The sequence below is a fragment of the Podarcis filfolensis genome, assembly GCF_964270895.1.
Source record: "Podarcis filfolensis genome assembly, chromosome: 13".
Lineage (NCBI taxonomy): Eukaryota > Metazoa > Chordata > Lepidosauria > Squamata > Lacertidae > Podarcis > Podarcis filfolensis.
The window spans coordinates 27,534,518-27,557,811 of NC_139615.1; the positions used below are offsets into that span (position 1 = coordinate 27,534,518).

Here is a 23,294-nt window from a genome sequence, read left to right on the forward strand (position 1 = left end):
ACGGCGCTTCCGGGTTTCCGCCTCTCGGCGGGAGGTCGGGTTGTGACGCAATCGGGCGCGCCGGCGTTGCTCGCGTCACGCGGAGGGGGCGGTTACCAAGGTCTTGTTCTCGCGGTCTCTTCCGCCTCCCGCGAAGAGACCGCCGAGCGTTTTGGTGCCCCCTGGTGGTTCTTAGCGGGAAGTGCAGGCTCCGCGCAGGCTGCTTTGCCTCGCCTTCCTCAGGTAGCTACCGTGGGTCTGACCCTTTCACTTTGTAGGGTCTGGGTCCCCCCCTTCCTCACAGACCACTCTTCCTACCCCACCCCCACAAAGGAGTTCAGGCAGGTGCTCCTGCACCGTGAAGGGTTGTGCAAAAGAAGAATTCAACAGGTATAGCTTGCAAGACGAGCTGCACCTGACGAAATGCCTTCTGCCACGCCGTGTTTGGAATCTGGTCCCTTTAGGCAGGTTCCCTCCTATCCTGTGGGGGATGGAAAAGTGAGCACCAGCTTCTTATCAAATCATCTCTCCAATCACAGGAACATATCTGGGACTCTTCTGCTTGACATCTGATTCCCCTCCTCACTCCAGCTCAGAGTCCTGCCATATCTCCCCAGAAGTCCCAAGTACACACATTTTTTTCTGGCACTTATGGGGCACACACACATACACCGACATCCTCTCCTCTAGGACAGACACCCCAGACATTGGGTGGTGTTGACATACTTTAAGACCTATCAGTGTTTCTCAAACTTGGGTCCCCAGCTGTTGTTGGATTGCAACTCCCATCATCTCTGACCACTGGTTCTGCTAGCTAAGGATGATGGGAATTGTAGTCCAACAACAGTTGAAGACCCAAGTTTAAGAAACACTGATAGGTCCTATGTGGACACATTCCTATGCACCCTTACTATGGAGTAATTCCAGTTGAACTCACTGGGCTTACTTTTGAATAGATACAGATAGGGCTGCATAATAAAACCTCATACCTTGGCATAAGTTCCATTAAACCATTGTCCGTGCTTAAAGCATGCAATAGTGTCACCCCATATGAGTAATGCAAAACACATGCAAGTGAATGTATGAATGAAACATGATCTTTAAATTCACAGATATACAACCATTTGAGATGTTATGTGCAGCAAGTTCCATGGTAGACCAACACTAGACATGTCAGCAGAGTGGTAAGTAAACCAGTATTAAAAATTATTACATGTAAACATAATCATGGAGACTTCTTCCCTCCCCAATAAATCAGATGCTTAGATGCTACAGATCATAACACAATGGCGCTTTTAACCCAAAATCAACACAATAACATCTTATCTCTTTCCAGTAATTTCCAGTTCCCCCAGAATTCTTCAGGTTCCTCTTTCTTCTTTGTCTTTGGTGCAGACCCTCAGTCACCCTTCTGCATTCCAACACAGCTTACAGTCCAAGATGATGAGTTTTCATGACATTTTTAAGCTAGGATGCAAGCCTTGGTACCAGAGCTGCATTATCCAAAGCTTTATTCATTTCCCCTTGTACTCCTGTGGCACGAGGCAGTTTTCAGAAACACACAAATGCACTTGTAAGCCTTTAACACTATTTATTATTTATTTCCCTGAGCTTTTTCACCGTTTGCCTTCTCCCTCCAGACTGTCCGGTTTTTCCTCTTTCCCTCTAACTGTTTATTGTCAGAGGATAGCAATCCTCTTCCGCAAGTGTCAAGCCAGGGCAGAAGAAGGGATGCAGCATCTCTTGAAAGTCACCTGTGATCGTGCAGATTTCCACCATGTTCTCTGCACTGTAAAACCCAACCTTGCCATTTTCATAGTCTAGGAGCACTCCAACCTTTGAGGGGCTGTGGCTGGGAGCAAGACGCACTGGGGTTGAGCTCAAGGCGTAGAAACGGTGTCTAGGCATTTTCCTGAGGACCCAGTATCCATTTTCAGGAGCGAGGTTCTCCACTGCCTTGCGGTTGACGCGGCAGCTGGCTACCCCAAGGACCCAGTTGGTTTTTTGCCCAACGCTCACTTCCCAGTAATGCTTACCTGACTGGAAGCCCTGTGAGCAGAGGACATAGAGGCAGGGCTGAAAACGCCATAGGCTCTTTGGAACTGCCTGGCAGCGAGGGCTCAGCTTGACCGATTTTAAGTCTGCAGAAACAATCAGGTGAGGATGGGCGCTGCTGACATCAAGGGTGAGGTCCTCTAGTGCACAATGTGCCTCTCTCTTCAGCATCTGCCTGCAAATGGAATACTTTAGGGGTGGGCTACACAGCACATCTGGTCCACAGAACCTCATCTCCTTGCTGTGCCTGGCCATCTGCATCCGTAGCTGCTTCAGTCGTAACTCGGTCATGCGCATGTCGTGTCTGCTGGTGTCCTCGGCCACACTGAGGTTGTCCGCCAGTTCCAGAGCAGAGGCTGCTGCCTCAGACACATCCATCAGCTTGTTCTCCAGGAAGCGCAGGTGTTTCTCTTCCTCTCGGTCTGTTTTGGCCATAAGAGACGACTCCTCGTCGTACAGGAAGTCATGCAGCTCCTTGAATCCCATTGCCACTTTCTCTCGGAAGGAATGCAGAGCTTTCAGAGTAACTTGGATCTTCTCTGTGTAGCCACTGCAGAGTTTTTCTGCTTCCGCATGCAGGCCCAGGGCATTCTGAACCACCTCTTCTGCTTCCTTTCTGCTGTCGGCACCTGCTGTCGGTGATTCCATAATGGAGGCTTGTGGTTCTTTTTAGCTTCAGGAATGCTGTTGGAAACAGTGGTGTTAATATAATCAGAAGGATTGTATAAGCTCCTTCTCTAAAGCCAGAAGATCGGCCACTTTTTCGAGGTTGCTTCTGACACTTATCTTCTAGCCTTTCATTATCAGCTGAGGCATAAATAGGTTTCTTTTCCCCAGGTTTAATGTCCACACCCAGGTCAGTCGTTAGTAGTTTCGTTTTCTTCTTCCTGCTCCTCCCTGTAGAAAAGCTTTACATTCTTTACATGTTGCTCATTTCAAATGCATATTTTCCTCCACCTGTTTTTGTATTTTAAAATGACTCAGGCTTCTGAGCAGAGAAAACTGGGCAGATGGAACAATATACATAATCAAAATACAACTTCCCTCTTTTGTCCCTTTCTGCCTCAAAAATCACTCCCTTCTTTATCACACAGCCTGGTTTGCAGCTGGAAAAGGCACAGGAAGGGAAGGGTTAAACAACCTCCTGCCACCTGCCCTCCTTCTCCAGGCAGCATTGGTTTAACAACATTAGCGGCATGGAGGAGAGAACACAGAACTCCACTGAACGCTTAAGAAAAGGGTTATGATGGTTTACAGGGGAAGGAGAGGCATGTAGGTGGAGCCCAGGCTGTTTGCAAACAGTTGCCGGGAAACATTTGCAAACCTTCCTGCCGCAGAATTTCTGTAGGCATGCAAAAACCTGTAAGATGCAGTGCAAGATGTTTTTATTCCATCTTAAACGAAAGATGAAACACGGATAAGCAGGAAAACGATGTTTGAAGCACCTGCTCATCATTATATGGCAAACCCAACCCTCTACAGGGAGACTTTTTGGAATTCCCTTCCCCTGGAAATTTGTACTGCTACCACATTACAAGGTTTCCAGCAATCTGTGGTGACTGCTTTCTTTTATTTGACCTTTGGTTTTGGATTATTATCTTTTTGCTTTCCTGCTCTGTTGTTGTGATTTTGTAATTCAGTGTTGGTTTTCTGCTCTTCTACGCTAGAGAAACATATAGCTTTGTTCACTACGCTTTTGCTTTGCAAACTGCTTGAAGCCGCCTTACAAATTACATTAAAACAGGCAGAGGAATCCAAACTCCCCGATCTACTACACCAGACAGGGTTTGTATGGGGGCAGAGATGTCCCTTGGTTTCAGCCCTGTCTGCTTCCACTTGTCTCTGCTGTTGACAGGCAAGCCCTGCCATCAAGGAGCATCCCAATATGCTCTCCAAAGTGGCAGGTGGAAGCTACCGCCAGCGCTGCTGCTGGTAGTTAAGGGAAACCCCAGAGATGAGGCTTTTCAGGGGCAGGGCTGGCATAGATTCCACTGGACGCCACGCAGACCTTCCTCCCATCATGAGATGGCAATGAGCCTGATCCAGACCATTTCACCACTAGGAGCAGATGCAGAGAAGGGGTCATTCTCCCTCCTTGCCACACCACACTTTCTCCAGGCTTGGGTGAGTGCTGAGCCAGGACTGTGGATGCAACAGGGACTGCTCTGCTCTGTCAAGTCCCACCACTGCCAGCCAGGAGTTAGGATTGCAGCCTAGGTTCCTCTGAGTTCACTAGACTTCATACTTCCTTGGGGGAATATGCAACCTTTGTTCTCCTGTTTTCCCACAGGACAGATGCATATGGGCAGATCTGTTTTACCTAGTCCTGGTGCAAATGTGGGCAACCTGGGCTGACTGTTATAGGAAAATCCTTGGGCTCACTTGGATTACCAAACAAAGACACAGGCCAGGAATGTAGGAGCAAAACAGCAGCCAGTAGGCCTGGTCTTTATTCAAACGACTGTTGCAACAGGACTTCCATCACATGGGAGAAGCAGGAAGAAGCCCAGAACAAAGGATGGCTCCCACTTTTATCAGTTTTGCAAAGATACCCACAACACCCCTAAAACTACATCATGCATTCATCACAAATACATCACACATTGGGAGCATCTGGCGACAGAAACCTAAGCGTCAGGGCTCCCCCCCCCCTGCTTCCCTTGACCTCCACCATACACCCATCAAGCGATATAAAAGAGAGATATATATCCCTGTTTCCCAGCCAAGTTAATCACAGCCTTTTGTCTTGATTCGAGTTTGCTATTGTTTCTGGAACGGCTACCTGTCTGGCACTCGGGTATCAGGATGCCAGAGATTATCACTCAGGCAGAGGGGTTGCTAAGTACATGGGCTCACACTTTAGGGATTATGGCTGCCCCCCACTCATGTCTCAAGCTCCCCCCTCGGTAGCCATTTCCTTCCCAAACAGAACAACATTGGAAATCGTGTGGTGTTGTGCGTTAAGTGGTGCTTTGAGGAGACATTGTGTGTGTGTGTGAACAAAGGGGGGGGTGCACACTGTGTGCTGGAGGGGCAACCCCTCCAGTCATTATAAAAATTCCTGTAACACTTATCGAAAACCCTAGCTGTGGGCAGAAGTGAGGGCAGAAAGCCTCGTAAGCTCATGGAAGCCATTTTGGATTCCCAGATCGAAGCTTTTGTTTGTCCCATGTTAAGTCTTGTATTCCCCTTCTCTCCCACCTTTCCTTTTTTTTAAAAAAAGTCACCGCTGCACCTAATTAAAAGGAATAGGTTCTGCTGCTGCATCACTCAAATCTTAAATCAGTTTGACTCGGTCTAATTATGGCAAAGTCATCAATCACAGCTACCATATTGTGCCTCGAGACTGGGAGACTTGTCGCGTGTTCCTTCAGACAGGATAGTTTCCTTCCCTCTTTGGCTGCACCAACCCCTCCTCCTGCTGCCCCAAAGGCCGAGAGCGAAATGCAGACAGTCTTTTCTTTTTTCTTTTTTTGCAAGAACCATAATAAAAAAAAAGCACCTCCCCGGATAAAGCTGGCATGTTCCCCTTGTTAAAAGTTTATCCGCTGAGGCCTGGTTTGGGAGAGATTTTGTTAACCCTCCCCGTGCCAAAGCAAACATGGCTCACTGGAGAAGAACGAATGTGCGGCTAAGTGGCCTCGGGTTGCCTGAGCAGCTGGGTCTTTCTTCAAAAGCTGATAAAAAGTCCTGGTTGGCAAGGAAGCCCCCCCTCTCTCTCTCCCTCTCCCCCCACTCTTCTAGCCTGTAGTCCGTGCTCGGCCTGACTTGGCCCTGCCAGCCTCAATCTCGAGGCAGACAGAAATAGCTTGGCACCATGTGGCTTTTGAGTCACTCAGCATCTCTGGACGGCATCTGCTCCTTAAGGATACCCAGGCAGATTCTGCCCCGCAGGGCGCACAGCCGACGTCGCCTTCTTCTCCAGACGGGTCCTCCAGGCCGAGCGTGTGGCACGGGGACCAGGGAGCACAAAAACAGAAGTGGGTGTGTTTAAGAAAGCCGGAGGAAGGGGCTGCTACAGAACGAGCCGTGCCGCCGGATGGGTCCCCTGCTAGTCGCCGCTATTCCGAACATCCAGCCCTGTCATCTTAGCCGAGTGTGAAGCATATGGGAGGACCAAGCGGGGAGGTGGAATCGGGGGGCGTGGAAAGAGCCCCTTCTGCGCAGCTGCGTGCCGAGTCGCTTCGGAGTAAGGTGGAGAGCAGTCGTGGAGTCCCCGGGCCAGCCAATGGGGTGGCTCAGTTAAAAGAGGATGACCTGGAGGCTCTCGCTTGTAGACCACAGTATGCAGGAGACCCGGGGCTTGCGCTGGAGGAGAGCTGTGGGGGTCGTCTTCTGCTGCACCTGCCTGCGGAAGCGTGGCTCCCCAGGCAAGGGGCTCGCCTGCCCCCGTCAGAAGAGAAGTCGCAGCTTTGCTCCCTGCTACAAGGTAATCCCCGAACTTTGGGAACTGGTGGCTGGTGTCTTAAAGAGGGTGAAAAACCAGGTTCCCTTTACTCTAGAAGCCAACCCAGATGATCCGAAGGGGCTGCCTGTAATTTCCCTGGGGTGAAGCAAAAAGTTTTTGTATTATCTCCTTTCCAGGACAGAACTTGTTCCTTTTCTTAGGCAGTGGGTAATTCTTAAATGGAGGGATGTTGGGACTCAATAGGGCTCCCTAAGCTGAGCTATGTGCTGGACTGTGGCTGCTGAGAAGTGAGGCAACGGCACTCTGCACATGCACAGTGACAGTCTCTTTATTCCAGGCTTGAACTTCAACACTCAAAATGCAAAGCTAAGTCAAACTAAGACTCACAAGAGTGTTAGTAATGAGTGTGCAGAAAATGACTTGTCTGGAGCACACAGATGGTTCCCTTTTCTGCTAACAGATCCTGAGAGCATGAAGCTGCACTTTTGAGGTGAACGTCAGCTGTGAATTTGCATGTTGTCATACCTCTGATAATGTGAGTGGTTGCACATACGCAAGTTTGTCTAGAACGGAGGGGGGTCACAATTCAGCCAAAGGACACAGCTTTGTATGCAGGAGGTCCAAGATTTAATCATTGGCGTCTTCCTTGAAAAATATGTTGTGTAACTGTGCTGGGAAAGACCTGTCCCTCAAGGCCTTGAGCAGGTGATGCTAGTTGGTGGCGCTGGAGCTGGGCTGAATGGACTGGTGGTCTGCTGCCTATAAGGCAGATTCATACTTTTGCATCTGTGTGGGGAAGTGTGCCAGTGTGGGAGCTGCTATATGTCCGGGTGGAATTCAACGGAATGCTATGACGAACATTTTGTCTGTGCAGGCATTGTAGCTTGCCAGATGAACAAATCCCCTCTCCCCTCACTGTTCTGGGGGGTTCTCCTGACACTCCCATCCCAAGCCAGTTTTGGGAGTGGGGGAAAAGCCCCCTTTCACAAGTGGAAATCCTAGTGCAATGGATGCAGACTCATTAGGTGAATTCTGCCCCATGGGTTCTAATGAATTATGTCCACCTGTGTAATAGGTCGTGTTGACTGATCTTGCATATTCACGTATTTTCAAATGAAAACATCCTTTCTGTTTTGAATATAGGTGCCTCCCCACTTGCATGTGGTCAGCACACGTGCTTACACTGACACATGTGCCAAAAATGGCACCAAAAGGGGTGCTTGTTTAGTACCAAGAAACCACAGTCTGAATCTATGCTTTGTTGCTGGCTTATGAACTTTGGCTCGTTCTAACTATAGTTTAGCATTGCATGCAAACCCAGCTGCTTCCTTTAACCATGGTTTGTTTGGCCACCCCCTGCAAACAATGGCCAAGGTAAACAGGCATGAGGCAACAGCTGCTGCAAAACAAACTGAACTTTGGGGAAAAAACGAGACATGGTTTGCTTGATTGCTGGCACGACAACTTGTGGTTTGTTTAACAAGCTTAGTGTTAAATAACCTTAGTGTTATGTGGGAGCCAGTTTGGTGCCTCTTCCTCCAAATTCTATGCTCAAGCTGAATGAGTTGGTGCATAAATTTCCCTAGTTTTATTTCTTGAATAATTCACTATTATTCCAAGATTCACGTTTAGAGATGAGACAAGCAGCATACTTCCCCTGCTGAATTTCCACTGATGGTGTACCAGTTAAAAGTCCAAGCGATCCTGCCAGGAAAATAATGGCAACCCTAGGTTAGGGCAGTGAAGCTGGTGTGCTCAAAAATGCATGGCTCACCCCCACTGTTCCATTTGGCCTGTGACTTCTAGGGCTGGGTCTGAGAAGTGTTCCTTTTGTTCCTCTGCTTTCCCTAGGGAAGCCTCTCTGTTTACTGCTGAATTGGAGCAAACATCAGCTGGGTTTTCTGCATTTTGATGTTTGATTCAGCTGTAAGCAGCAGCTTTTCCCAGGGAAAGCGGTACGACAAAAGCAAAACCTCTGGTGCCAGTGCTGAGAAATCACAGGCCAAACAGAAGAAATTGCGGGGCAAATGGAAGTCAGAATGAGTCCTTAGCTGAGGGACTTTTGCCTAGGAGGCTTACAGGTGTGTCAGTGCTTGCTGAGCCAATATGGTACCTGCACATGTTTCAAGGGAGCCAGGCTTGTCACCTTTCCCCCCTCTTGTGGCAGGCATCAATGCAACAGGTGAACTTTCCCCAGCACGTGAGATGAAAAACCTAATTTGTTTAATTTCTGCCTGTATTGCAGCTTAGAATAATAGAATTGTAGAGTTTGGGAGGGGGAACCCTAATGTCTTCTAGCCCAAACCCCTGCAATGCAGGAATATTTTTGCCTAACGTGGGGCTCGAACCCACAACCCTGAGATTAAGAGTCTCATGCTCTACCGACGGAGCTGTCCCAGGGGATAGCACTGCCTTGGGGGGAAATGTAGTGACTGTGAGGAAAGGTGGGGTACAGGGGTGGGGGTGGGGATGCACCACCACAGAACCACGAGAAACAACCCTCAAGGTGATCCTATAAGTAGGAACGCTTATTTTTGCAGCATGAAAACTGGTAGAAGCCCAGTGAATTTTGGAACCTGAAATTCTCTTCCTTCAAAGTAATCATTAATCATAATGTACTAGGTTATTTAATATTATTGCCTGCCATAGGGAAAAGCGGACCTGACCTTAATTACACAGAGAGAGAGAGGTTATCCCAAAATGAACTACATTCGTACCTTGGAAGTTGTACGGAATCCGTTCCGGAAGTCCGTTCGACTTCCAAAATGTTCAGAAACCAAAGTGCAGCTTCTGATTGGCTGCAGGAAGCTCCTGCAGCCAATCGGAAGCCGCGGAAGCCCCATCGGACGTTTGGCTTCCAAAAATAGTTCGCAAACCAGAATAGACACTTCTGGGTTGGCGGCATTCGGGAGCCAAAACATCCGAGTACCAAGGTGTTTGGGATCTAAGGTACGACTGCTCTCTACATAGGATTGCCTTTGAAGGCACTGCAGACACTTCCACTTATGCAAAGCTCCACCACCACAATGCTTGTGGGGACTAGGCAGTTGGCCACATCACACTAGCTTTGCACCAGTTACATTGGTTACTTATTCATTTTCAGCTTAACCGCCAGTATTAACCTTTAAAGGGAATTTTGGAGGACTGCCTGAACCTATATGAACCTGCCTGTGCCCTAAGAGGCTGTGCTCAGAGAGGCCCTGCTCTCTGGCCCACCAGGACCCCTTTTTAGTGGCGACCCCACATGTGAGAATTCCCCATCACAGGAGGTGCGTATGGCCTCTTCTCTTGTGATCTTAAAGAACCCCTAATTTAGTGTTACTATTCAGCCAAGCTTCATCTTCTTGGTGCCTCCATATATGATGTTTTTGTTGTGTTTATTCAATTGTGTGTGTGTGTTTTTTTAAAAAATCATTTTAACTGCAAGCCCTCCCAGTGATGACTTTGCCTTAAAGGGCAGGGTAGAAATATCCTAAATAACGACATAACAAAAACCTCATATCATTTGGCATAGCGCAGAGAATGTTTCCCTGGGCTCTGGGGTGGCAGGCTTCAGGGAAGAAAGCAAGGCTGTTTCTTGGTGGTTTTGCCAAGGCTTTGGGTTCCTGCTGACTTCAGATCCCAGCAGCGAGCGCAACCCATCGCTTCAGCTCCAGGATGACACAGCATTTCAACACTCTAGCGAGGCCTTTGCAGCTGTCTTGGCCTTGGAACCATCCTCAGATTTATGTGTCGGCTGCATTGCCAGCAGTCGCTGCCCCTCTACTCCCTTCCGTTCTCCAAACACGTAAGATCTCATTCTTGGGCAGCCCATTTTTTTTTGCACCCAGTGCCACACTGGCTGCCAGATCACTGTTCCAGGCAGCCAAGGATCCCAGCTGTCAATTTCTTCCCCCAGCCAAGCAGCCCCTTTCCCGCTTTTAGCATTTTGGGTGTACGGCATGTTCCTGCGGCTTTTGCTTCTGCTGCTGGGAAAGAATTCCTTGTTCCTGGAAATCTCATGTAACCTCAGCACTTTCGGCAACCAAACAGCCAAGGGGTGCTGTAAATCAACAGCCATAAAAGGGTTTCAGAGAGGGAGAGGGAGTTGTTGAATGTGGGGCAAAGATAAACTGGTGTCTTTTCCCTTCGCTTGGTGCCCCTCTCATTTGGTCCTGCCTTCTCAGAGACGCAAGAAATGGGCTTTATCGAATCACTGAGCTGAGCAGAATGAGAAGGCTGCAACAGAGCGCCTGGGCAGTCGGTTTGACTCCAGAAGTCCTGAACACTTATCTCTGAATGACGCCAGTGCCGACTGCAGATGTTTCAGTGCCTGAAATGAAACTTTTGACCCCTCTCCCGAAGTTGGCTTCTAGGAACTGGTGGCAGAGGGCAGCAGTAGTGTATTAAAGCGCAGGTTTGGGGCATGAACTGAGACGCTGTTGGTTCAGTGGCTGAGTACATAGTTTGCATGCAGAACATCTCTTATTCAGTCTCCAGCATTCTCCAGTTACAAGGAGATTAGGGATGATCGCTGGGGAAGTCTTCTGCCAGAGATCTTGGAGAGTCACTGCCCTGCAGCGTCTGTAAGTGCTAAGCTAAATGGACCGATGATCTGACTCGTTTTAAGGCCAGACGGTCTGCATGCCAAACGTCCTCTGTGTACACATCGCAAGTTCAGCATGACCCGAGGCACAGAAGTGCCACACTGCCTTTTATCCACAGCTCTGTGAAATGTCTCTGGTGGGATGTTGGCCTGTTGTAGGGAGGGCTCCGTCCCTTTCCCTACCCGTCACCTATGTGGTAGGGAGCCATGTGTGGCCCAGGGTGAATTTTTACAGCCGCATCTGTGCAAGGTGGCTGGAGAAGAGAGCTTCCTGTGAAGAGCTCAGTGTGGGAACTTGCTACTGCCTCAGCTTTTCAACACCTTCAAGTGTGTCTTAAGAGTCTTGTGCCGAAACCTGAATCTTGCACCAGGTACTTGGGGTTCACAACTGGATTGCCACAGGCTAGGAGTAAGGATGTTGGAGAATTGCAATGCAAAAGGAAGCAGAAACCGCTGCAGTTCGTATGTTCATCCGTGGTCAGGAATGGAAATATCCCAGCGAATATTCGTTCATCAGGAATGGAAATAAATCCAGTGAATATTCGTTCACCTCACTGTTGTTTATTAAGTCCGCATACAGTATCTTATTAACGACAGCCGGTTTTTAAATACTGATGATATGATAAAACAGAAAAGCAAAGAAAACATTAAAACAATAAAATAATACTGTTTTGATTTTTACACTGAAATGAACGTAAGCTTACATGAGTTATGTAAATAGTTACATCACCTACATCTTCTTCTTCTTCGGCGATCACTTGTAGCCGAGTAAGATTGTCTTCCATAAACACGGTTTTAACAATGAGACCGAAAGTGACTGTGGAGGCCAATTCTGGATCCACACATCCTTCCACAGTGGGGACATTGGTTTCCGGGAGGGAGTTGATCACGGTGTGGATTTGCTAAGCGTGCCTTCCTCTTAGCACATTTCTCCCTTGCGTCCTGAGTTCGAGTTCGGAGTACCTTACGTCTAATAGCAGACAGCAGGGCAAATAACATTGTATTTGGCGAAAGCCAAACAGTTGTGATGAAGACCAACCAGAATGGGAACTGCTGCCTTCTTGCACCCCTAGCTGTGAGCCTCAGTGGGAGGCTTTCCCCCACAGCCACTTAAAAATGAAGTAGTTTTAGGTACTCTTTCCCAGGTCTCACCCAGTGGTTTGGTAAGTAAGCAACAAAGCTTGGGGTTTAAACCAGGTTCTGGAGCATTGCACCAGCGAGCTTCCATTTTAGTTATTTCATGAAATCATACCTAAGCAGACCTTACCATAAGACAGCATGACTGGTTTTCTGCTCACAAAGAAAACCTGACCTTGTGAATGGCTGCTTCTAGATTTTCTATTTCCTGGGGAAAGTGTTAAAAAACAACAACACACGTGTTTTTAAAAAAAGAATCTGAATTTTTATTGAAAGTTTTCAACATACAATACAATAAAAACCAAACTAATCTAAACAAAAATAGAGAAGAAAACAAGAAAAGAAAACAGTAAGAAATAAAAGAAAAATAGGAAATTAAAATACAGAGTCTTTTATCAGGGGTAGATCTTAACCCTTATCTCACATAATATGGGATGGGCCCTCCCAGCTCTTACCTGGGAGCTTCCATTTCTTTTCCCAGCCTCCCAGCCTGGGAGTTCTTCCCTTCCCTGCCTCTCACGCAGGATCCTTCATCCGTCATCTTCCTGTATTAGTTAAAAGTTTTGTTGCTCCTGTTCCGATAAGGTAGTTCTTCAAGAGATTACTGCTTACTCCCAAATCAGGGTGCTCTCGCTGAACCTTCTGTTTCCTTCAACAGGAGAACGTGGAATCGGTTGCATCGGGACTCCCACTTCTGGAATGGATCCACAGGGGATCGCGCTTTGATATCCAGAGGCCAGGGAAAGGTAGGAGATCCCTTGCGATTATTCCTCCCAGGCCCCACGGCTCACAGATCGGCTTCCTTTCAACTGAAACGTGCTTAGACAGTACCTTTCAAACTCTGCCCATAGCTGACCACATATACAATAAGGTTTTTACAGTCTGAAAGGGAGAATATTCATGAAGTAGTGCTTAAATGAACAGTGTTTTCACGCAGCTTTAAAAATATATATATTGATCAAAAAAATATATTTTGAGAGTCGTGAGCATCCCAGGGCACTAAGCACAGTCAGTCTTCACTTGGCTGTTTTCCCCCTTAGGGTCCCTACACACACACACACACACACACACACTGATGTGTGGTGAGAATATTCTCCAGAGAATATTCTCCACAAACTGTCAATTCTAATGTAAGAACCAGTTTTACAACCCACATTTTAAAAATCTAGTAAATAATAAGTGAAGGTGTAAGTAATGAATAAGCCAGTGTAAGTAATGAATAATGATTTTTTTTAAAATCTAGTTACATTACTGGGCATTGTGTCATTCACCATTGGCAGTTCTGAAATGTGAACTACAGAAAACATTTTTTAAAAAAATATTTAGTTTTAAAAATGCTATTCATTTAATTTGATGAACATTTGAATTCGTATGTATTTCAACTATATGTAATAGCTTTTTTCTGTTTTGGGGTGACCTTATTCTTAGCAATTCTATACCCTTGGCCATATAATGGTTTGTTTCTTTTTTAAAAAAAAATTCTACAGAAAGTAGCTTTAATGCTTTATACACTTAAAGTACCTAGGCCTATACAATTATGTGTAACTGCATGTGAGGTGGCCTTGATTTAAACAGCTGACGTTTCTATATTTTTATTTATTTCTTGTGACAATTTATCAATTATAATTTAAATATGTTGTGTGTTGCCTTGCTTGTCTAAGCAGATCATAATTTGCATTTCTGATGTTATGTAACTTGTCATTACTGATTATTTGTGTTATATTTTCTGGAAATAATAGCATTTATTTTAAACTTTATATTGATTTTATTAGTGTAGCACTGAAAATACTCTACCATGTAGATATGCTTATTAAAGAAAGTACTCATGTAGCGGACCTGAGTTTTTTTTTAATATTCCTTTTACTTTAAAAGCTACATTTCATACACACAACATAATTAGAATTCAAAATCGGTGGTAAATTGGTTAGTGGCAAGCTTAGTGATTAACGTGAGTCATTCGCATTGAATTTTCAATTTCAACTTTGGGCAGAAAATCAAAGAATGTGAATTCACTGCATTGCCCCATTGAATAAAAGTATCTGTACAGTTTTTGGTTGCCATCTGAACAAGTTTACCCATGAATAAACATGTATATTGACTAATTATGTCATTTTCAATGCATTAAATCATTTTCAATTCATTAAAATGAATATTCGTCTATTTTAAATGAAAATTCTCTAATATTCTCATTAATCGAGAATATTCTCGAGAATATTCTCCAAAAGATTATTCTCGAGACTTTACCACCACTACACCCACCCACACTTTTGATAATACTGCAAGCATCAAGGTTCCTCCCAAGTCTGCTGATAGCCTCCTTTTTGTGCATGGCTGTTTCTCTTTTGGCTCCATAAGCAGTAGCACTAATTAAACCAGAATGAGAATACAGTGGTACCTCGGTTCTCAAACTTAATCTGTTCCGGAAGTCCATTCCAAAACCAAAGCGTTCCAAAACCAAGGCAAACTTTCCCATAGAAAGTAATGCAAAATGGATTAATCTGTTCCAGACTTTTAAAAACAACCCTTAAAACAGCGATTTAACATGAATTTTACTATCTAACGAGACCATTGACCCATAAAATGAAAGCAATAATCAATGTACTGCAGTCACACAATCAATCAATCAATCAGTAGCTGAACTGGGTTCCACACATTCACAAAAACAAAACAAAAAGCCACAAAAAACACAAAATAAATAGCAAAACCAGACAAACCTCAGCGTAACACTCAAAACAGAAGTGTGGCACTCAGATCAGAAGCGTAACACTCAAAACAGAGCGTGTTCGACTTCCGAAAAAAGTTTGCAAACCAGAACACTTACTTCCGGGTTTTGCAGTGTTTGGATTCCAAATTGTTTGAGAACCAAGGTTTTTGGGAACCAAGGCACCACTATATAGAATGGGTCTGCTAGTGGAGAAGAAGCAATGCCAGCAAGTTTCGCTAGAGGATGCTGGTGGACACAGTCAGGATATTTGCTTAAGAACGGCTGTATTCTGGTCTGAGGTTATAAGGTGCTGGGTAAATCCTGATGGATGTGAATTTTCTGTTGAATTGCATTCCGGTGTTCTTCAGCACAGCTGGTTAATGAGGGCACTTAACGGTGGCGAAGCAATTGCTGCTCCAATACTGGCGAGAAATAACATTCAAGTTGTGCAATGAACTTAGAACCTTACCAAGTTGGGACATGCGAAAAAGTGGCTTTTTGCAAACAGCAATCAGAAGGGAAATATTTAGACATCTCAATGCCATATATGGACTTGTTTGTGTCATTCTGTATCCCTATTCCCTCCCCTCTTTCCTCTGTCAAAAAATTTAAAAAGTGTTGTTTGTATTGTTTTTACAATTACAGTATTATTATTTTTATATAAAAAAAGAATGGGACAGTTTTCTGGTATAAAGTAACAAATAACTACTATCACAGCTTTTATTGAATTGTGAAAGCTATAGAATGTTGGATTCCGACTAAATCGGATACAGTATGGGAAAACGATGTTTGAAACCGATCAGATTAGCTTGCTTAAAGCAGCAATCCACTGCAGTAAACCTTCACAGATTTCCCAGGGTCCTGTTTTTGCACAGCATTTAGGCAGGAGGAGAGATTGCAGCAGGCAGGCGTTTTGGAAGACTTCGATTGGCGTGTTAAATATGATGGCTAAGGTCAATAAATCTGAACTGTGAGTTCAGTGTGCCCCAGGGGAGACTCTGGAGTTGTATTTGTCAGATTCACAAACTCTATGGCAAACGTCTGTTGGGTTTGTTATATTCTGCTATTCAAAGAATAAAACAGGGGGAGGGAAATCCTTATTTGTACACACAAACAGGGCTGCCATACACCCGGAATTTCCCAGCCGGACATAGGCGGAATACGGCAGTCGGAAACAGTGTCTAGGAAAATCCGGACTTATGGCAACCCATGCCGGAAGTCTACCATATTTTTCACTCTATAAGACGCACCAGACCATAAGACGCACCTAGTTTTTGGAGGAGGAAAGCAAGAATTTTTTTTTTTCTGAATCTCAGAAGTCAGAACAGCAAGAGGGATTGCTGCGCAGTGAAAGCAGCGATCCCTCTTGCTGTTCTGGCTTCTGGGATAGCTGTGCAGCCTGTATTCGCTCCATAAGACACACACACATTTCCCCTTACTTTTTGGGAGGGAAAAAGTGAGTCTTATATAGAGCAAAAAATACAGTAGATTTTGCTGAATTTCCTAAAGAATAGTTCAAAAACTTTGCAAAAGAAAATGGCAACCCTAACAGAAAGCAATATTTTGTTTTTATTGGCTGTAACCGATCAATCTGAAATGAAGTGTGTGTGTGCTGGCCTACCCTGAACACTGCCTCTCCCCCCCCCCTTTTTTTTTGTTGCACAGATTTCCACGTCAGCACTGGAGCTAGAAATTCTGCCTTTTACTTGGCACAGAATATTTCTGCAAAGTCAAAGGCATTGTTTCCAGCCAGCCCCACTCCTGTGCTGGAGTGCAGGGGGCTGGCAATGCTGATTGTGTACGTATTTGGGTGTGGGAATGTACATAGGAGTGTGTGCAAGAGCAGGAAGTGGTGATGTCTTTCTGTAAGAATGTGTGTGGCCCGTAAGTCTAGGGTGTGGGTGCATGCGAGCATCAAACAGTCCAGGACCCAGTGCATGGGGAGATGACTGGAAAAGGGGATAACTCATAGATGTCTTACTGTCCTTCTGCATACCTGACCTATCCAATCACTTCACCTCTGTGCTGCTGCTACTTTCTGTCTCTCTCTCTCTCCCCCCACCTTCCTGACCACTAATGACATAACCCAGGCGTATAATGATTTACAAAGCAGAAGCCTTGTTCCCGTGACTAATGACTTAAGAAACAGAGAGGAATTAAAAATTTAGTTATGCAAAGTAATATAAAACAAATAGATATTAAATAACGTTAAAAGCAAACCAGAATATACTCTCATAAAACAGTCTCATAAATCTCGACATTAAAGTGCAAAGTTCCAGCTGATTCTAATAAAATACAGATTATTCAATCATCAGCTGTTTTAAAAAAATGTTACTGAGTAGATTAAAGGAATAATAGATTAATAAATGCTAAGACCAGAGGACAATTTCATAAGGGTAACTGGAAAATTTCCATCCATAATAAAGTGTGGAATACTCAGAATCAATCAGGCAGCTTTGGGAATTACCAGTTACAACTTGATCCATGGTTTTAGAGATTCTAACACCCTCCGGTCTAGCACCTGGAAGACTGCTATATCCTGAAACCAATCAATGAAGTTCAGGTAGGGTGGTGCCTTTGTGTAAAAACCCAAAGTGGTTCTGGAGTTTTGCTCACGTAGGGGATGGGGGCCCACCACTTGCAAACAGACTCCAGGGTTTTCCTTCCAGCCTATGAAGCTGATGCAGATGTCATTACCCTTGTACAAAGTGTTTTGTGTGGTCGTTTTCAGCAAATATTAAATGGTCACATAATTGTCCAACTATCTAGGATCTGAATGCACACATGAAGGGAGAATGCATGGCTGTCCTGCTTCTAACCTCCGTGTAGATTGTTGTGTGAAATTTGATGATGTGTCATACGGGTCGAGGGATCCAGCTGTTTTTGTCATGTCCAACTACACTGGAATGGAGGGTAACTAGGAGGAGGAATTGAGGTGCAGTCACACTCCCCCTCCACATTTTTTTTTTTTTAAAAGATATTTTTATTAAACAATTTTTTATATAACAGAAACAAGACATACATAAACAAACATTCAACAATAATAAAACAAAAAACACGTACCACTTCATAACCCAATTTCTAAACCTTTCTTCCTCGACCTCCTCTTACTTCCCGTTTCTGTATTCCAAATTCTTACAGTTTTTCAGCGAAATCTTACCTTATTTTATTGTAAATTTATGCTAATCACCCTTATTCTCTTTGTCATAATCATTACTAATAGTAACCATTTATTTTAGTCCAACATCATTCTAACTGTCTCCAATTTTATAATATTTCTTTAAATAGTCCTTAAACTTTTTCCATTCTTCTTCCGCCGCTTCTCTTCCCTGGTCTCGGATTCTGCTCGTCATCTCTGCCAGGCTCATATAGTCCATCACCTTCATCTGCCATTCTTCCAGTGTGGGTAGATCCTGTGTCTTCCAGTACTTTGCGATGAGTATTCTAGCTGCTGTTGTAGCATACATAAAGAAGGTTGTATCTGTCTTTAGCACCCCCTGGCCGACAATACCCAAGAGAAAGGCCTCTGGTTTCTTGGGGAAAGTATATTTAAATACCTTTTTCAGTTCATTATAAATCATTTCCCAGAATGCCTTAATCTTCGGGCATGTCCACCAGAGGTGAAAGAATGTGCCCTCCTTTTCCTTACATTTCCAACATTTATTATCAGGCAAATGGTAGATCTTTGCAAGTTTGACTGGGGTTATGTACCACCTATAAATCATTTTCATTATGTTTTCTCTTAAGGCGTTACACGCCGTAAACTTCAACCCAGTGGTCCACAACTTTTCCCAGTCAACAAACATGATGTTATGACCAATGTCCTGAGCCCATGTAATCATAGTTGATTTAACCGTTTCATCTTGTGTGTTCCATTTCAGCAGCAGATTATACATTTTTGACAAGTTCTTAGTGCTGGATTCTAACAGTTCAGTCTCTAGTTTTGACTTTTCCACCTGGAAACCTATTTTTCTGTCTAATTTAAACACTTCATTTATTTGATGGTAATGTAACCAATCTCTCACCTTCTCTTTTAGTTTTTCGAAACTCTGCAATCTCAGTTTATCCCCTTCCTTTTCCAAGATTTCCCAATATCTTGGCCATTTCGACTCCATATTTAGCTTTTTCACTGCCTTAGCTTCCATTGGTGATAACCATCTTGGAGTCTTATTTTCCAACAAGTCCTTATATCTAACCCAGACATTCAGCAGTGCTTTTCTGACAATATGGTTTTTGAAACTTTTATGCGCTTTAACCTTGTCATACCACAAATATGCATGCCACCCAAAAATGTTATTAAATCCTTCCAAATCCAAAATGTCTGTGTTTTCAAGAAGCAGCCATTCTTTAAGCCAGCAGAAAGCTGCCGCTTCATAGTACAATTTAAAGTCTGGCAGGGCAAACCCCCCTCTTTCCTTTGAATCCGTTAATATCTTAAATTTTATTCTGGGCTTCTTGCCCTGCCAGACAAATTTAGATATATCTTTCTGCCACTTCTTGAAACAGTCCATTTTATCCATTATCTGCAATGCTTGAAACAAAAACAACATTCTTGGCAATACATTCATTTTTATAACTGCAATTCGACCTAACAAGGAAAGCTTCAAGTTTGACCATGTCTCTAGGTCTTTTTTCACTTCTGTCCAAGTTTTTTCATAATTGTCTTTAAATAAATTCACATTCTTGGCTGTCATATTCACACCCAAATATTTCACTTTTTTAACCACAGTCAACCCCGTCTCATTCTGAAACCTTTCTTTTTCAGTCTGTGTTAAATTTTTCTCCAATACCTTAGTCTTTAACTTATTCAATTTAAATCCTGCCAATTGACCAAACTCTTGGATTATTTCCAAAACTCTTTTCGTACTAGCTTCTGGCTCCTGTAATGTAAGTACCAGGTCATCTGCAAATGCTCTCAATTTGTATTGTTTAACTCCGACCTGAATCCCTTTAACCAACTGGTCCCTCCTGATCATATTAAGCAAAACCTCCAGGACCGATATAAAAAGTAAGGGGGAAATAGGGCACCCCTGTCGTGTCCCTTTTTCAATCTTGAACTCTTCTGTTACCACATTATTTACAATTAATTTTGCTTTCTGTTCAGAGTATATTGCACCTATACCATTTTCAAACCCTTGGCCTACCCCCATCCCCCGGAGGTTCTTCAACATAAAACTCCAAGAAATGTTGTCAAAGGCTTTCTCGGCATCCACAAATATCAAAACAGCCTTAGTGTTTATATTCACTTCCAACTTCTCCAAAATGTCAATTATATTCCTTACATTATCCGACAAATGCCTTTTCGGGAGAAAGCCCGCTTGGTCCCCATGAATCTCCTCCATCAAAACTCTTTTCAGTCTCTTTGCTAAAACATCAGCAAAGATTTTGTAATCCACATTTAGTAAGGAGATGGGTCGGTAGTTCTTAAGTTGGGTCTTTTCAGTCTCTGTCTTTGGTATAAGTGTAATGTAAGCCTCTCTCCACGTATCGGGTGCCCTTTTCCCCTTCATAATCTCGTTGCAGACTTCCTTCAAAGGTTGTATAAGCCCTTCCTTCAAGACTTTGTAATATTTGGAAGTCAGTCCATCTGGTCCAGGTGATTTGCCCAACGTCATGTTTTGAATGGCATCTTCTATTTCCTGTGTTGATATCTCCTGATTCAAAATTGTCTTGCTTTCCTGCGAAATCTTTTTCAGCCCATTTTTCTCGAGGAATTGTTGTATATCTGTTTCATTCTGCGGCCCTTGTGTATACAATTGTCTAAAGTAGCTCTGGAAACAATTCCTAATTTCCACTGGGTTACATATGTTCTTTCCATCCACTTCTAAGTTTATTACCGTGTTGAGTTTTTGTCTCTTCTTTATTTGCCAAGCCAATAACTTGCCACATTTATCTGCAGTTTCAAAAGTCTTTTGTCTCATTTGTTTAATTTTCCATTCTATTTCTTGATTCATCAGTTCCGTATATTGTGTTTGGTACAATTTGATTTCTCTTAGAATCTCTTGCGACTTTGGCTTCAATCTTAATTTCCTTTCCCCTTCTTTTATCTTATCCAAGATTTTCTCTTTCCTCTCATTTTGCTTTCTTCTTTTTAATGTATTTTGTTGTATCAAAAACCCTCTCATCACGGCTTTGCTTGCGTCCCATACTATTCTTTTTTCTACTTTAGACCTTAGGTTAATTTCAAAATAATCTTTCAAAGTTCTTTGGGCCTTTTTACAGATCTCCTCGTCTCTAAATAGAGTGTCATTCATTCTCCATCTAAAAGAGCCAGTTGTTGTTTGCTTCATCACCATCTTTACTGCATTATGGTCGGAGAGAGTTTTTGGGCAGATTTCCACTTTCTTTATATTCGACGCCACACCGCTAGTCACCCAAATTTGGTCAATCCTAGTCCATGTCATTTTGGCTTCAGAAAAGAAGGTTCCCTCTCTCTCTAATGGGTGTTTTGTTCTCCAAATGTCAATCAAATCCATATTGTCAGTCATTTCAAAAAAGGTTTTTGGTAGTCTTCCATCTTTTGTGACTACCTGTCTTTGTGCTTTGTCCATATTTGTTGAAACTACTCCATTCATGTCTCCCATCATAATCAATTTATAGTCCATATAGTCCGTTAAAGTCTCATGCAACTTCTTAAAAAATTCTGTTTTCCCTTCATTTGGTGCATATATCCCAACTATCAAAAATTTTTCTCCTTGAAATTGAATTTCAATTGCCAAATATCTTCCTTGGTCATCTTTAAAGATTTGTTTCGGCTGCAAATTTTCCTTTACGTAGATCACCACTCCTCTCTTTTTTACTTTGTCTGAAGATATAAATTCTTGTCCCAGTCTCTTGTTTATTAGCAATTTTCTATGTGCTCTTGTCACATGGGTCTCTTGTAAACAAATCAAGTCCAAATTATCTTTCTTTAAAGCATGAAATATATTTTTTCTTTTTCGAGGGTTATTTAAACCATTACAATTCCAAGTTAGAAGTTGCAAAGCCATGATGGGGTTATTTAATTCCTCCTACAGCTCCCAATTGTTGTTCGTCCTTTGTCGATGGTTCTGTGTCTTTATCTAATCTTGAAGGATGTCCTTCTCCTGGATGGGTCTCTTTCTGTAGGTCTTCCTCGTGTTCTCCCAAGAACTTGTCTTTATCACTCACTGTTTTTATTCTTCTTTTCTTTCCTTTGTACTTAAAAGACAAGCCTTGGGGAAACTCCCACCTGAATAGTATGTAGTTCCTCTTCAGTAGTGTCACCAAATCCTTGTAAGGGCCTCTTGCATCCAAGATGCTTTTAGGGATGTCTTTAAAAATCTCAATATAAAAATCCTCAATCCGAAGGGTTGTTTGATAATGCAGGTTCAATATTTTATCCCTCTCTTCTTTGGATCTTAGAGTTATCAAGCAATCTCTGGGTCTATTCTTCTTCTGCCTTGTTCCCAACCTGAATGCGCTCTCTATTTTAAATTCTTCTTCTTTCAAATCTTGCTTCCAAAAGTCAGAAAACTCTTTTGTCAAATAATCCACCAAGTTGTCTCCTTCTTTTTCCGGCACAAGTCTAATCCTTAGGTTTTTCTCCTTACGTTGCATATCCTGCATCGAGAGTGTCAGTTCATACTCATCCAGTTTCCTGTACACCGGTGGAAGTTTCCCTTCCACAGCCGTAGCAATTTCCTTCGCTTCTTCAGCTATCTTTCGCGTTGTAGATGAGTCTTCCAATAGTTTCCCAATTGCTTCTGCATTAGAATTCACTTTATTTCCAAGGTCAGTTATACTTTTTGTATTCAGATCAATTTTCCCAGAGATTTCTTCAATTTTCTTATTTGTTTCCGCACCTTGCTTCTTTAATTCCTCTAAAGAGTCACTTATTTTTCCCAAGGCCTTTGTAAACGCATCTTCTGAAGACATTGTTTTCACTCTTGCCTTTGTCGCAGCTGCAGTTCCTAAGGCCCCTGATACAGAGGCCCTTCTTTGCAAAGAAGAGTCCACTTTGTATTGTCTACCAGATCTCAGAGTTGTTTCTTGTGAATCTTCTCTCTGTTTACCATCTGCCATAACAAAGTCTTTCATTCAAGGTCATTCCCACACTCTTAAGCTGTCAACAATAAAGAGTTCTCAGGTTTTAACTTCCACTTAGTTGCTGAAACAACCAAATCCTCTAGAGGGCGCAAAATCAGTTTCTGAACTTTAAATTGTTCCCACACTTCCAAAAAGCCAAAGCCCTCCAAGTCCCTTACTTTGTAAAAGATCCAAATTGAAAATGTCCTGCAAATGACTTACTATGTAACCAAATACGATGTTTCAAGTTGAGAGTAACCAAAGTTTATATATCAGTTACTTTTTAACCTTATTTGTAACAGCCGTCCTTAGTCGGTGTCTTTCCTCTTTTTGGCAGTCCGACCCCCAGGTAGATAAACAGCGGTAATCAGTTCAATCTC

The 23,294-nt window shown here is 43.5% G+C and overlaps 2 protein-coding genes across 7 annotated transcripts in view; one reads left to right on the top strand and one right to left on the bottom strand.

Moving 5' to 3' along the window:
- The window catches only part of GRB7 (growth factor receptor bound protein 7), an 82,289-nt gene that overhangs the window by 226 nt on the left and 58,769 nt on the right, over nucleotides 1-23,294 (top strand). For 2 of the 6 annotated variants that reach the window (XM_083582910.1, XM_083582912.1), the window contains exons 2-3: nucleotides 1,092-1,163; nucleotides 12,823-12,910. Coding sequence is in view for 2 of the 6 variants with exons in the window: in XM_083582906.1 (XP_083439032.1) it covers nucleotides 6,142-6,463 (322 nt within the window). In the remaining 4 variants the exon portion in view is untranslated. Of the gene's footprint in view, nucleotides 1-87; nucleotides 223-1,091; nucleotides 1,164-4,455; nucleotides 6,464-6,784; nucleotides 6,978-12,822; nucleotides 12,911-23,294 lie in introns of those variants that run through there. The other 4 variants (XM_083582911.1, XM_083582907.1, XM_083582913.1 and 1 more) reach the window with 4 other exon arrangements.
- Nucleotides 1,645-2,682, bottom strand: LOC310747462 (zinc-binding protein A33-like; the record flags this gene model as incomplete). The annotated part of the gene is made up of 1 exon (XM_083581830.1): nucleotides 1,645-2,682. One exon carries the CDS (start codon nucleotides 2,680-2,682, stop codon nucleotides 1,645-1,647), a length of 1,038 nt encoding a protein of 345 aa, XP_083437956.1.